This window comes from Pocillopora verrucosa, chromosome 8, assembly GCF_036669915.1.
Source record: "Pocillopora verrucosa isolate sample1 chromosome 8, ASM3666991v2, whole genome shotgun sequence".
Lineage (NCBI taxonomy): Eukaryota > Metazoa > Cnidaria > Anthozoa > Scleractinia > Pocilloporidae > Pocillopora > Pocillopora verrucosa.
In genome coordinates this window covers 9,844,777-9,859,519 of record NC_089319.1, presented here as the reverse complement: position 1 = coordinate 9,859,519, position 14,743 = coordinate 9,844,777, and the positions used below count along the sequence as shown (strand labels likewise).

The 14,743-nt window shown below is 38.1% G+C and overlaps 2 protein-coding genes across 2 annotated transcripts; both read left to right on the top strand.

Annotated features, from left to right (window-relative positions):
- Positions 1–4,779: 4,779 nt before the first annotated feature.
- Positions 4,780–9,543, top strand: LOC136283139 (uncharacterized). Its single transcript, XM_066171483.1, has 3 exons — positions 4,780–4,965; positions 6,442–7,199; positions 7,643–9,543. The coding sequence occupies exons 1-3, from the start codon at positions 4,881–4,883 to the stop codon at positions 7,838–7,840; spliced, it is 1,041 nt and encodes a 346-aa protein (XP_066027580.1). The 5' UTR covers positions 4,780–4,880; the 3' UTR covers positions 7,841–9,543.
- Positions 9,544–13,088: 3,545 nt separating this feature from the next.
- Positions 13,089–14,497, top strand: LOC136282972 (protein rtoA-like). Its single transcript, XM_066171138.1, has 2 exons — positions 13,089–13,541; positions 14,420–14,497. Exons 1-2 carry the CDS (start codon positions 13,089–13,091, stop codon positions 14,495–14,497), a joined length of 531 nt encoding a protein of 176 aa, XP_066027235.1.
- The last annotated feature ends 246 nt before the right edge of the window (positions 14,498–14,743 follow it).

Below are 14,743 nucleotides of genomic sequence, written 5' to 3'. Positions count from 1 at the left end.
AAAAGTGAGTTTATTCATTCTAAAGTACAATTAATCGATTTTGAGCTTTTAGGCAGTCGAATAATTAAATTCGGGATCAACAAGGTTTGTGCAGAAGCCCTATAAATACTGAACTGTAATACGGCTTATCGCCCTCCAGTCGAATATTTATGCAAGCGTCTAATATGCGCAATATATGCCGCAGTCTTAATTCAGCCTATTTCCATCCACCAGTAAAATTTATTGCGCTCAAATATATCATTGAAAAACGGGTTATTTCTCAGCAGCCAATTTTGACAATTCTCATTCATCAATTGAGTTTCACACGGGAACTGATTATACGAATGTCTCATGCGCTGGTCAGCGGACTTAACAAACAGTTAACAGGAATGAAAGGAAGGAGTGAAAGACTGATAGATTGAAGGAGTGAATTTTGGGTCATAACAATGACTCTGAATGACAGTTAAATTACAATATACCCTTTGACCTTTAGAGTGCCATGCATCTAATTTCTCCTCACAATATCACTGAATCACACATGAAGGTCATGATAATAATGGAAATGATCATGAACTAAAGGACCTCTTGATTGTTAAAAAATGTTTCTTGTAAGCAGCTTAGGAAATGTATAAAGAAGAGAAGGGAGAACATGGGTACCGATATAAAGAGGTAAAAGGTTAAGGTAATTATGAACATAGCTCCCTAAGGTAAAAAAATTTCAAAAAATCTGAGAAATGATGAAGCCTTCTAAACTTCAGGACCCCTGTCAGTCCAGGCCAATAGCAGCTTGGCCGACATCATCAGTATCGGAAACACAGTTCACCTTAGGCCAAGCACAATCCACATCAGGGGCTTCGACATCAAGGACACAGTCCTCCAACGGTAACAAATGGTCTACCACAGGTGCTTGATCATCGTTAGCACAGTCTTCGACAGGGGCTTCGCAATCTGGTGCGCAGTCCTCCACAGATGGTTCAGTATCGGGAACACAGTCCGCCACAAGTAACCAACCATCAGCGCAACAGTTATCCTCTGCACCAAGATCGCAGGCACACACAAACCTGAAAAAAGATGAGTTTCAAGTGGGTGGAGACGATACGTACGAAGAGAAAAGTGACTCTCTGTCTATTTGGTCGATAGTGCTCAAAGCGCTGGCTTTTCTTTCGTTGCTTATCATAATTAAAGCATTTGTCTTTAAAAAGGTGAGTTCGCATAACATAATTACATTCAAACTATTGATATTTTGAATCTTACAAGTAGGGCAATCGGAAAATGCGTTTCATCGAGTTTGCTTGAATTCACCAATGGGAAGAAATGTTGGAAAATGCATGCTTTCGACTGGAAAACTCTTGTGAACATTTCGTTATGGTTCCGAACAGAAGAAAACATGACATTTTCTATGCGTTGTACGAACGGCAAACACAGGAATCATTGCGTTTTCTTGCATTTACACACATTAAACTTCCAGGAAAATGCGTGTTTTCAGCCGCTAACTTCGGTGAATACGTTGTTGTATACGGGGAAAACGCCAATGAACAAAAGGAAAACAAGTTGTTTGAAGTGAGTTAACCGAGTGGTTAATGTCGGAAGATGATTTCTTTACCTGCATTTACCGCGAAGGAAAACTACCTTATAATGGAACGAATACTGGGATTCACCGATGCGAAAACGCACAGAAAACGTCGGATTTTCCGTACGCAAAACATGTGTAAAAGTTTGTAAAAAGCCGCGTTTTCCGTACGGTGAACGCTGGTTTTTTGCCGTTATCCCACTTTTGCTCTCACACTTAGTGTTTATCTCAAATATCATAATGGAACATTGCTTGTCCACAAAGCCTAAGTTAGTTGTAGTAGCTTTAAAGTTAAAGAGAGATATATGCATGTGCATAATTATCAGCCTTTACATAATGTGTTTCGATGAGGTAAAAAAACTAGCACATGATTTGAGGAAAAACAAGTAACCTTGCTAGGGATGACAGAGCTTAAAAAGGCCGAAACGTGTCACCAACATTTCCAGGCTAACGCGGAAAATCGATGAAGTTTGAAAAGTGGCTTAGTTTTGCGATCTAGCTTAAATGTACGATAAACTTTCGCTGTAGAAATCCCTGTGAGAGAGAGCGCGAAATATCGTGAGAACAACACATTTTCATCTTAGGGCACAAATAGAGATCATGTTAGAAACTTTAGCATCTCCATTGCATAGATAAAGTTTGTCCAGATCGCGCTTCAGGTAAGTCGATATTGTAATGAAGAGGGGAAGGTCTACACAGTAGAAGTCGGCCTAAATTTACTGATGCGATGAAAACTTGTGTGGACAGAGAATATCATCATGTTGACTGTTTTCAAAAACCACCGCCATTTTAATTTACGATCAAAAGCAATTTCGTGACATGCTTGGTCGTGTTTTTCAGCTCTGACGCTTATATGACGAACACTATTTTGATTAAGTGTTCTCACAAACTGTACTAAATTGATAGAACATTGTACATATATTAAAAAATAAATGAAGGTCATTTATATCTTGAAGAGTGTCCAAACCACTCCAGTAAAAAAATTTTGTTTGCTATTCAATCTCTCATAGAAACTCTGTAATGGGTCACACCTGAAACAAATCGATAATTTATAATTGAAGCGTACTGATGAAAATCGACATGTTATAAGAACGCGTCCTCACCGTCACCTGAAAGTGACGTTTCATCACGCAAGAAGCAAACAACAACCCTGGTTGAAAGGGTCACAAAAGCCTGCTATTGGTATTTTTTCCGCTTCCCCTCCCCGTTCAATGTCAAGTTACGAAGAATTTTATGTCCCCAAGATTGCATTCTGGTAATATCCGACTACGAAAAGAGAAATGGGGTTGTAGAAACCTTTCCAGCTCTTAGTCCAAAATAAGTTTATACAGATTTTCTGATAGAGTTTGTCAAATGCTTTCAGAATTTGCAATTGACTCCAACTCTCATAACTTGAGTGTAAGGTAGAGCTTACTCTCCACCTTTAAATAACTTGCAACTTCAGATAGACTCTCAAACTGATGCCCCTTAGGATGATTACTGTTATCAGGCCACGATGATTAAAACTTGACAATCAAACATTCACTGACATCTTAAAATTAGTCACGGGCCTTTCCCGTAAAATGGAATGATTTCTTATGTGAAACCTTTGATTCCAAGTCACACAGTAAGAAGACGATTTTGTGTAAGAAAAATGCATTTTCCTAAATCTTTGTCAGCATTAAAAATGTTTTGAGCGATTAGTTAATTTTTTAGCTAGAAGAAGTTGCAATTTTAAGACCTAGCCCTAAGGTTGTCGATATGTAGCTCACGCATATAAAATTATATATTATGAAACAAAAGCCCGTGAGAAATAAAAGCCGAAATTAGTTATCTGGACGAAAATTGCTGAATAAAGTGATGAACACTTTCAAGTAAAGTGGGAATATAAAAAGTCATCGGTTTGGTTTGGGGTACAAAAAGCTTAAAGGCACAAGTATAGACTTAAAGCTTAAAGGCACAAGTATAGTAAAGACTATTAAATCGTGCAGCCCGAAAGAACTAAATGGCGAAGGTAATTATAACTGCCAACATAGCGGATTCGATGCTGACACCAGGAATGACATTTTAATACGCGTTTAATCTGTATTGACTTGACAAGCAGTGCAAAGATACCTTGCGGTAGAGCGATACCTTAGCGTAGCGTGCGGTTAAACTACTGAAAGAAATATACGTATAAACCAACGTTACATTGAAGAAAAGCCCGCGCCGAAAGCGAAACAAAACCTAGATATGGAAATGGATACATAAACTGCACTGTATACTGCAGTTGTGTTTCCAAGTGAATTAAAGCGAACTGAATAACGGTCCTGCCAAGACGACGAATTTTAAACTGCTGAAGCCGCGAGAGCATTTCGAATAAATTACATGCGTTAAGGCGTGTAATATATAGGCGCTAACGATCTTACGGTGATAGATGGGCGAACATTGCTCAACAAAGTGATGAACACTTTTAGGCCAAGTATAAATGTAAACAGACATGTGTTGGTTTGAGGAGCAGAAAGCTTAAGGGCACAAGCATTACAAACATACGAAAGACTATATGAAATCATACATTATGAAACAATAGCCCGTAGGAATGAAAGATTTTAGGCAAAGTATGAATATAAAAAGCCATAATTTGGTTTTGGAGGAAATAGCTTAGGGGAGTAAGTATTATAAACATACGAAAGACTTTTAAATTAAACATTATGAAGCAAGAGCCCGTAAAAACTTAGAGACGAAGTGTGATAGTTGGGCGAAAAAGTTGCCAACTAAGGGATGATGCTTTTAGGCAAAGTATGAATATAAACAGTCATGTTTTTGTTTGAGGGGAAAAAAAGTTAAAGATACAAGTATTACAAATAAACGAAAGCCTTTGTTGAAACTAGTTACAAGGGCGCCATTCATAATTAGCACAGAGAAAACATTATCAGCCAATTCCAGCTGAAAAACAGACAATTTGCAATGCTTCACAAACTCTTCGAGACAGTTCTAAGAGAATTAATCACAGTATCTTCTTTGAGTAACGCGAGATTACGAATGAGTTCATCCGGTACCCATATCTTTCTCAACCATTTTTTCAACCAACTGAGTGAGATGTTGGATTGGAAAGGAGGATGAAAACACTAAATAAAAAAATAAAGGTATGAAACATCTGCGTGGCCCGACAAGAGAAAACGTCTCAAAACAAAAGCTTTCACATAAATCTATTAGCATCGTTAATAACTACTTTATGCAATCCGAGGGGAAAACATCTTCAGACTGTCAAAACGTAACCAGATGCAGCTTCAACAAGTTGAAGTAGGGTCCACAAAATTTGTATCCCCAGGTCAAGTTGTCGCCTTAACTGCTTTATCGGAAAAACCTCGTGATGGCTTCCAAGGAAGCATCGCTGAAAATTGTAATCTATGTCACAGTAATAATGACCATGCTTGCAGCTACAGTTTGGATGTCAGGTAAGGTGTACTGGCGTTCCAATAACTCTGACGTTCTATTCGTCGTTCGATAGACTTTCGCTTTCCCATTTAACTATAAAACCGCTATTGCCAAGAAAACCAACGGTCGATTTTGTAGCTGAATTCAAATATCTGTTCCTCGATAAAACTTGGAATTAACTCGGTAAATTTCAGGCTGTTTCGATGAAGAGGCATTTTTATTATTATTTTATGTACGGTATATTCATCGCGTTAAACTCTCCGTTAAATGAGCTCTTGGGCGAATAACTTTCGCTTGGTAATATGTCTAAGGGATTTAAAACTTGATGATTACATGGATCTAAACTAATTCACACTATAAACACAAAAAACCATCCTTGAAAGTGACATCAACGTCTTCAAACAGTTATTAAAATAGGGTTGGCTAGGTGGGTAATAATTGGGATATTCAAATGAATTGGATTCATTGGTTAAACTTCAAAAACAAACTCTCGATTATTATTATTATCTTGATCTAACTTTGGCTTAACGAGGATTTTATTAAACATAGGAACCTTCCTTGTCTATCTTGCAGCCATGACTGCGGGAATAGAAGGCCATCTTTGCTCTCTTCAACTCTGAATTAGTTCATAGTAGAAACGGAACGAAAATAAAAGTTATCTAGCGGTAACACGATTTCTTGGACCAGTTCCATTTTGATCTTTAAATGACATAGTTGTTGCCGGGGTGATGCTAATTCTGCGAGTGAGAAAAATTAAAATTTTTCGTCGCTAGCCGTTAGTTTCCTACAACGAGGAGTATTTCGAAACTTCTACCAATCAACCTTAACATCGTAACTTAAGAAGGTATCCTCGAGCTACCCTTGTCGAATTTAATAAAAACTTAAAAACTGCCTGAGGACATGTTTTTATTAAACTATTTCACTCATTCGATCGCGTGAGTTGTTTTAACTATTTTCTTCGTAGTTACAAATAGGTGTTTAATTAGGCCTATGGTAATTTGTCAATGAAATGAAAAAGGGCCTTAATAATTAATAGGGCTTTGTTATTGAATCACTTGTTTCACCATCAGTCGAAAACAGGCTTTCGATTGACTTTAGGAAATTAATATTCTACTCTTTGAATCTTTTCTCACTTTATTATGACTGTTACATATTGAAACACTATGTTATGTAAATTTTGAATTCCATGAACCAAACGGGTTTTTTTTAAAAGCATGTCTGTATGTGGAATCTTCTCGTGTCCATAAATTTGTGGCAAAAATGGACGGCATAAGAAAAAATATATATACCCTGACCAAATGAAGATCATTTTTTATTTTTTGGTCCTGCGTTTGTACCTCATCTAAAGCCTTTGTGTTATATGTTGATGTAATCTTTAATTATATAAAACGCGCCAGTTTTGTGTAAGAAATAGTGGGTTCATTGTATATTTACAAGTCACAAGATAATAATTTTACTAAGATCCAGCTTTTTCGATCGTTTTAACTAACCTGCAGAAAAACAAAGCATTACAATTGAGGTAAAATGCAATGGAACAAACATCACTTGGAACGAAACTACTTTGGACAAGAAAACCATGCAGTATAAAGAAATGGCTTTGGCTGTGAGAAGTCTGTTGAAAAAGGATCTTGAAAACGTAACGGGCGTTACTGATTTTAAAGTGAAGAAATTCTTGAAGATTCACAGAAACCCTGGAACGTTTTGCGAATTTGAATTTGAGTCTGATATTGGAAAAGAAAGAGTCGAAAATGAACTTGACAACGCCCTCGACATTTGCATGGAAAAAGCGTCGATCTTGAACCTTCTACAGAACATGAGCCTCCTGTTGCCTGGTGTAGAATGGAAGGATCCCTTTGCTGATTACAACAATTCTGAGTACAGAAGAATAAAAACAGCAATAGAAGATGCTCTTAACGAATTCTACCAAGACAAAGACGACGTCGTGGATTTTGAGGTCGTTTCGCTCGCTAAAGCAAATGACGGATGGACCTTAGCGAAGGTGGAGTACTATCTTTTGGTTTCATCAGCCACCAACGCGACAGGAAAAGAATTGCAAGACACACTTACAACGTTTACAAAAAGTGACACGTATGAAAAGACGTTCCCTGATGCCAAGCGAATACACGAAAAACGAAATACTGCTACTGAGAGTAGTGAGATGGATAAAGAGAACGACAGGAGCAAATTGACAATAAGCTTGATTGTGGTGGCAGCGATAACCATTTGTGCAGTGATGATACTCTTCCTTATTGTGGTAAGTTCATTCATAAATTCCCAGCTCATAATCGCTCGCTAAATTTGTTTTTTCCTCAATCGGAGAGTCCTTTCTAGTCAATCTATATGAATCCTTTCCATTCCCAGCCATCTTTGTCCTTCTTTCTTTTTCTGTTGGTTTCCCGTGTCGAAGTTGCTCTCAAAATTGCATACAACATTCGTGAAGCTGAGCTTGTTTACCACTCTCTATATGCAGTTTGTTTGCGGACTTTTAGTGCAGGTCCCTATTAAGAATAGCAAACTGAGCGACATTAGAGTAAACGCTGTCATTTTGAACTTATAACATTTCGGAGAGTTTATGTGAGACCTTAAGAGAGGCACAACTTCCTCACTGAAACTTGAAACAGTCAAGAATATCTTCCGGCTTATTTGGAAATTAGAATATTATAGTTTTTTCACCGCAGGTGAATAAAATTTTGACAGGTTATCCGTCAGAATTGGAAATACATCAAAGAGCACGCACCCGAGGTCAAATTTGAGTTGTACCGAAAAAGACGAAGCAGGACTAAGAATCTCCCCGAGAAAATCCAGAAGGAGGAGACCAAGACCACACCTGTTAGCAGTGAGGATTGCATTGTTGTGTTAAATTCATATGATAATCCAGGATCTTCTGAATCCTAACTTAATCTCTTAGAGAACGGTTGGGGGAGAAGGGGGGGCGGGAGTGAGTTGGTATTCCCCTATTTGGGTGTCTTTCTCGATCGGAGGCTTCAGTTAGAATAGGAAAGTAGGCGGTGCACTTTCTTAGCATTTCGTGACATTTCTGCCACAGCATAGTGAAAAAAGCTCCATGAGATTATTATGGCTTAGTTTTAACAATATACACACGTTCTACTTACAGAGATTGCTTACATTATAAATTGCTATGTAAACGATGATCAGTCATTTCGCCTACGAGTCGTTACGCCAACGCCTCAGGGCAGCGCCTTGCTAATAACGTATTGTAAAACGTTTATTGTCGGATTGGTTCCATCGGCAGAACTTCAGCAACTTCTCATCGACCGTATGTTCACGGTACAACATTTCATTTGTCGCCACTTCGAAGAAAAAAAAACTAAAAACAGACGTTATGACATAACCTAAAATGTTAGCGAAGTGACCTGAGTGAGTCGTAGGGCGAAACGACCGCAATTTCTGTAAACAACAATTTACTGTTGCATGTTCATCTAGGAATATGAATCATCTACGGATTTGAAACCTTAAATTAAGATTAACTTTAGGAAATAAACAGGCATACCCTGCGTGCGGGATCTCCGCTGTTATTTGATAATGGATAGACCATTTCGGATTTTCAACGTTCAAATGAGGCTAAGGACAAAATATTTCTTATAACAACACCTTTCCTTTTGGGATAGAATAGGAAACCATGTCCACATCAAAGATCTCGCACTTACCCACCATTTCATACGGAGGGTTTGGGCGTGTCGGAAATAGCCCACGATCCCAATTTTTACAGTCCTGTGCATTACACTGTTGCCAGTTTGATGCTAGTAAACTGTCAGTATGTTCTTCAAGAGTTTAAAACCAACAAAACCTCGGCAAAGGCCATAATAAAATGTAAATATTCGTTAATTTGGATGAAGGTCGATGAGTTTTGTAGACATGATAATTGATTTATGGAAGGCTAAAGAGGTTTCTTAGATATTAGGCCTATTTACCAGCTATAAAAACTCTTTTTAATTAAGAAATACATTGCTTGTAAAAATGTTGCCAGCCAACAGGGGTTTCAATGCTTATTTGTATTTGGCGTCTCTGTTTCATGGTAAATCGATTTAGAAAATGGCTCCCGCTCCTAGCTCGGCCGGTATGCTGTCTGCTGGTTCTCATTACCAGTGTATATGTGGAGGCAGTGTGGCCGAGAGGTTGGGGCGGAGGATTTGTAATCTGTTCGTCCCGGTTAAAGCCCTGCACCCTGCTTCTCACTGGATTTGTTCTCAGTTCCCCCCTCCCTCCCCCTGTGGCTGCAATTGTATATAGTCAACTAGTCTGTCTCTAGTCAGTTGGGATTTTTAAACGCTATGTTTATTGACACACTATGTTTGTTTTAAATTAGATTGTATTGGCCGTGAAGAGCCCCTCAGAGAGTTATTATCATTATTATTATCACTATTATAACATCAAGGAAAATAATTACGTCAATGTAAAACGAGGAACATGGTTGTTTGTACACAGTTAGTGTTTGCTTGCTTTTTTTTCTCTTTTGTATGAGTATCTTACAAACAGAAAACTCTATCATCATAGTAAGCGGAGGAAATATTCATCAAATTAATATAGTCATGTGAGTAGGTCGTATCATTAAAGTTAAAGACTGGTGTTACTCTTGATGTGATGTTGAATGTTTTATATTAGGTTTAATTGTGATGCATACTTATGAAACCCACACTATTTTTCTGTCCCATTAAAAAGTATGTTTACAAAATTTCCACTTACCGCGAATTTAGACTTCAAATATTCATATAACCCTCAAAAACTGTATACAAATAATATGCTTGAAATTTTTCCTAAAACGCTGCCATTTTGAAAACATTTTAGTAACCTGGTCGTGGGTTCGCGCATGTCTCATAAAGTCACCTTACTCGTGCGGCCAGGTCATCAACCAAAATTAAAGCAAATTTGCAAGTTAGGGGCTTTCTAGAGAAGCAAATCTTTGCCTGCTATCCAGAAATAGAAAATGGGCTCACTTTCATAACTGGATTCTTTTAAATTGCAGCGATAAATTCAATTGTGGCCGGAATTGAAATATCCTTTATGCTGTGTTCAATAAAAAAAAGAGTATTTGATAAGAGAATCCAAAAAAATATGCTTAATTTTCAAAAAGCAAGCCTCTGGATAGGAGAATTATAAGTGCCATCCTGTTAGAAAGCTGAGTACGCCTCGTTTATTTTGTCACACTTGTTTTCATACCGCCATTTTATGCGTTATTTTTCAATTCCTACACTGCTCCTTTTGGTCAAACTTAGTACGAGTTTATCACTTATCGAGTCGTGGAGCGAGACCAGTTAGATTATTCTGTAGCACTGTTATCGGTATCAGATGGGCGAAGTGCAAACCTCTGCGAAAAAAAGGTAAACGCTGTCATTATTAACATGTCATAAAAGCTCAAATTAATTCCACCACTCAATCCACTTCCTGGTATCTGTACAGTTTCCGCAGGAGAAATGCGGATTAATTGATGGAGCGTTAAAGCCGTTTCAACACTTCAGTTATTAGTAGACATATTTATTCTAGGTAATCATGCGTTGCAGATCTACACTCAGTGGCAAAAAAAGTTGGCATCCCTCCCCTCCCTCACTTGGTGGCCAACAACCCTCCACTCAACATGATGAACAGAAATCTTGTAATTTATCTCCGATACGTCGTTGAAAGTCCTCGCAATGTTGTAGGAAATTAGTAACCATTCTGTTTACATCAGGTAACATTGAAATAAGGCAGAGAGGTTGATAAATAACCGACGGTTATACAAAAAATTCAAAATGTAGCAGAGAGCACCAAGACTTTTGCCCCTCATTGTAATTTTCCGAACTTACATCTTACCATATGTATGGCACACTTCAAACCAGAAAATTTCTTTCAATGCCTCAGTACGCTATACATTAAAAAATAAAAGTTATATCATATTATAGTGTGACTGAAGTTGATTACGCACTCATGTATACATGCATATGACTCCATGAGAAGGTGGTTTTGTTCTACCCGACTTAATGAAAAGCTGTTGGTCTACGATGCCCATCACCGCGAAGTGATAGGCTGCGATTTAATCGCAACGTAAGAACTTCTATACCTTTATGAGTCATAAAGGTATAGGATTTTTAAGCGTGGCCAATGTGATTGTATCAGCACCGTAACCCCTTTCATATCCACTTCTGATTAGGAAGCAGGAAGACCTACCTTGATCACTCCACCTAAAGGTCGAATCTCATGCTCTCTCCGTCGTCGCTCTTTGGAAATTTTCATTTGTTGTGATGCAGTAGCGCTGAGTGAAATATGTCTCAACTTTTTGGGCTCGCTTCTCATTAGTTTGTTTTTATCATTTTCTTCTTCGTCGCTTGTGTTGATAGTTCCTTGTTCAAACGCTTGTACCTGCTGAAGTATCGCCGGAGTATATTTTAATTTGGTAAATTCAGATTCATCGCCTTCTTTCTGAGTTTCTTCATCCTGAGGCCAATCCTACGAAAATATATAAAAAAAAGTCTGCTTAACCCTTTAACTCCCATGAGTGACCAAGACAAAATTTCTCCTTACCAAATCAATACAATATCAAATAGACAAGTGTTGAGAATAAAGAGTAATATAGGGGATTATTAGTTGACCCAATACCAAATTCTCAGAACTAACATCATAAGAATTGTATGGCAGACAGTAAGGAGAATTACCAATGAGATCTTGGGTTTGAAAGGGTTTTTAGACTGATCTCGCATAGCTGCCTAGTTTTTCTTGGTACTGTAATATGAAGTCTCAAAAGGCGCTGTTACTCTTCTTGACTTAATTTTAGTGTTTTGTCAAGTTGTTCTTGGCAAATTGCAAGTACGCATTAAGTTTTTAACCCTTACTAGTGACTTTCATTCAATATCTCCTTACAGTTTCATAGCTGATGAATGTTTCATGGAGAATAAGCACAATTATGTTGGTGTGTAAAGGGTTAAAGGCTTAGCGGAAATAGTAAAGTGCTTCTCCCAAGAACACAACATAATGACAGTCGGGATTCAGGACCCTTATCACAGCTGAATCATTCCTTTCCACATCCCACCTAAGAACAGATATTTTAATCTATAGTTTCAGACCCATTGCATTTGGTTTGATTGTGGGACCAACTTGGGACGGTAAAAAATTAGTTTAGTCTAACTTATAACATTTATTTTACCTCTTTAGCAGTCGACACTGTGTTTTCCTTGGGAAGGCTGATGAAAATTAACGGTTTGCTCATTGCAAAAGGAACCTTTCTTGGATAGGTGTGGTCTCCTGACATCGTGACGTCATCAATAAGGGAGCTTGAAGTGCTGAATTCACCCTGAAAAAATGGCGCAAAAAATAATTTACCACAAAAGATAAAATGAAACGAGTAATAAAGGATCGAATCTTTGAAATCAAGTTATCACCTCATGAAGTGTGACTGTACCCATTTAGTGCGCCGTAATCAGAATTTAAGAAGCCAACTGCCGAACAACAGCGTTTGTGTTTCCTGTTCCTGTTTTTGAAAAAAGTGAGTTTATTCGTTCTAAAGTACAATTAATCGATTTTGAGCTTTTAGGCAGTCGAATAATTAAATTCGGGATCAACAAGGTTTGTGCAGAAGCCCTATTTATACTGAACTGTAATAAGGCTTATCGCCCTCCAGTCGAATATTTATGCAAGCGTCTAATATGCGCAATATATGCCGCAGTCTTAATTCAGCCTATTTCTATCCACCAGTAAAATTTATTGCGCTAAAGTCTGTCATTGAACAACGGGTTATTTCTCAGCAGCTAATTTTGACAGTTCTCACTCATCAATTGACTTTCACACGGGAACTAATTATACGAATGTCTCATGCGCTGGTCAGCGGACTTAACAAACAGTTAACAGGAATGAAAGGAAGGAGTGAAAGACTGATAGATTGAAGGAGTGAATTTTGGGTCATAACAATGACTCTGAATGACAGTTAAATTACAATATACCCTTTGACCTTTAGAGTGCCATGCATCTAATTTCTCCTCACAATATCTCCCCTGAATCACACATGAAGATCATGATAATAATGGAAATGATCATGAACTAAAGGACCTCTTGATTGTTAAAAATGTTTCTTGTAAGCAGCTTAGGAAATGTATAAAGAAGAGAAGGGAGAACATGGATACCGATATTAAGAAAATTTTAAAAAATCTGAGAAATGATGACGCCTTCTGAACTTCAGGACCCCTGTCAGTCCAGGCTAATAGCAGCTTGGCCGACATCATCAGTATCGGAAACACAGTTCACCTTAGGCCAAGCACAATCCACATCAGGGGCTTCGACATCAACGACACAGTCCTCCAACGGTAACAAATGGTCTACCACAGGTGCTTCATCATCGTTAGCACAGTCTTCGACAGGGGCTTCGCAATCTGGTGCGCAGTCCTCCACAGATAATTCAGTATCGGGAACACAGTCCACCGCAGGTAACCAACAGTTTTCCTCTGCACCAAGATCGCAGGCAGGCACAAACGTGAAAACAAATGAGTTTCAAGTGGGTGGAGACGATACGTACGAAGAGAAAAGTGACTCTCTGTCTATTTGGTCGATAGTGCTCAAAGCGCTGGCTTTTCTTTCGTTGCTTATCATAATTAAAGCATTTGTCTTTAAAAAGGTAAGTTCACATAACACAAATGCATTCAAACTATCGATATTTTGAATCTTACAAGTAGGGCAATCGGAAAATGCGTTTCATCGAATTTGCTCGAATTCACCAATGGGAAGAAATGTTGGAAAATGCATGCTTTCGACCGGAAAACTCTTGTGAACATTTCGTTAACCGTGCGAAAAATGGTTCCGAACAAAAGAAAACATGACATTTTCTATGCGTTGTACGAACGGCAAACACAGGAAATCACTGCTTTTTCCTGCATTTACACACATCAATCTTCCAGGAAAATGCGTGTTTCCAGCCGCTAACTCCGGTGAATACGTTGTTGCATACGGGGAAAATGCCAATGAACAAAAGGAAAACAAGCTGTTTGCAGTGAGTTAGCCGAGTGGTTGACGTCGGAAGATGATTTGTTTACTTGCATTTACCGCGAAGGAAAACTACCTTATAATGGAACGAATACTGGGATTTACCGATGCGAAAACGCACGGAAAACGTTGGATTTTCCGTACGCAAAACATGGGTAAAAGTTTATAAAAAGCCGCGTTTTCCGTGAATTCAATCTTCGTTTTCCGTTCGGTGAACGCTAGCTTTTTTTGCTGTGATTCCTCTTTCGCTCTCACTCTTATTCTTTATCTCAAATATCATAATGGAACATTGCTTGTTGACATGATACTTTTTTTTTTATCAAAACTCGTTGATAACGTAGTGAACAATTGTTTGATGTGCAACCTTCAAGGAAATAATGAACATATGGGATAGAATCGACCCAAAAGTATCTACTGTTTCAAATGAGAAAAAGGCTTTGAATCACCTTGAAGGACACATTTTAACCTTCAGAATAATGCAGAATCTTACTTGAAGAATCACATCTTTTTCAGTTCTGCCATCGAAACCAGACTGCTCAGGAAAAGAGAAGACAGGTGTCAATTCCATCTCCAGGAGAAACTGCAGCTTAGCTAATTACAGTTTGCACAGAAATTGACTGTAACAACCTTATACAGAACTTTGGACTGGAGAGTACACTTCTCAACCGTAACAATAAATGTATTTATACTTTTGTGGAGCAAAGTCATTCTCTTATGGAATCTGTATACATGTCTGCAACGTCAAAGGCAGTCGTAAGTCCACAAAGCCTAAGTTAGTTGTAGTAGCTTTAAAGTTAAAGAGAGATATATGCATGTGCATAATTATCAGCCTTTACA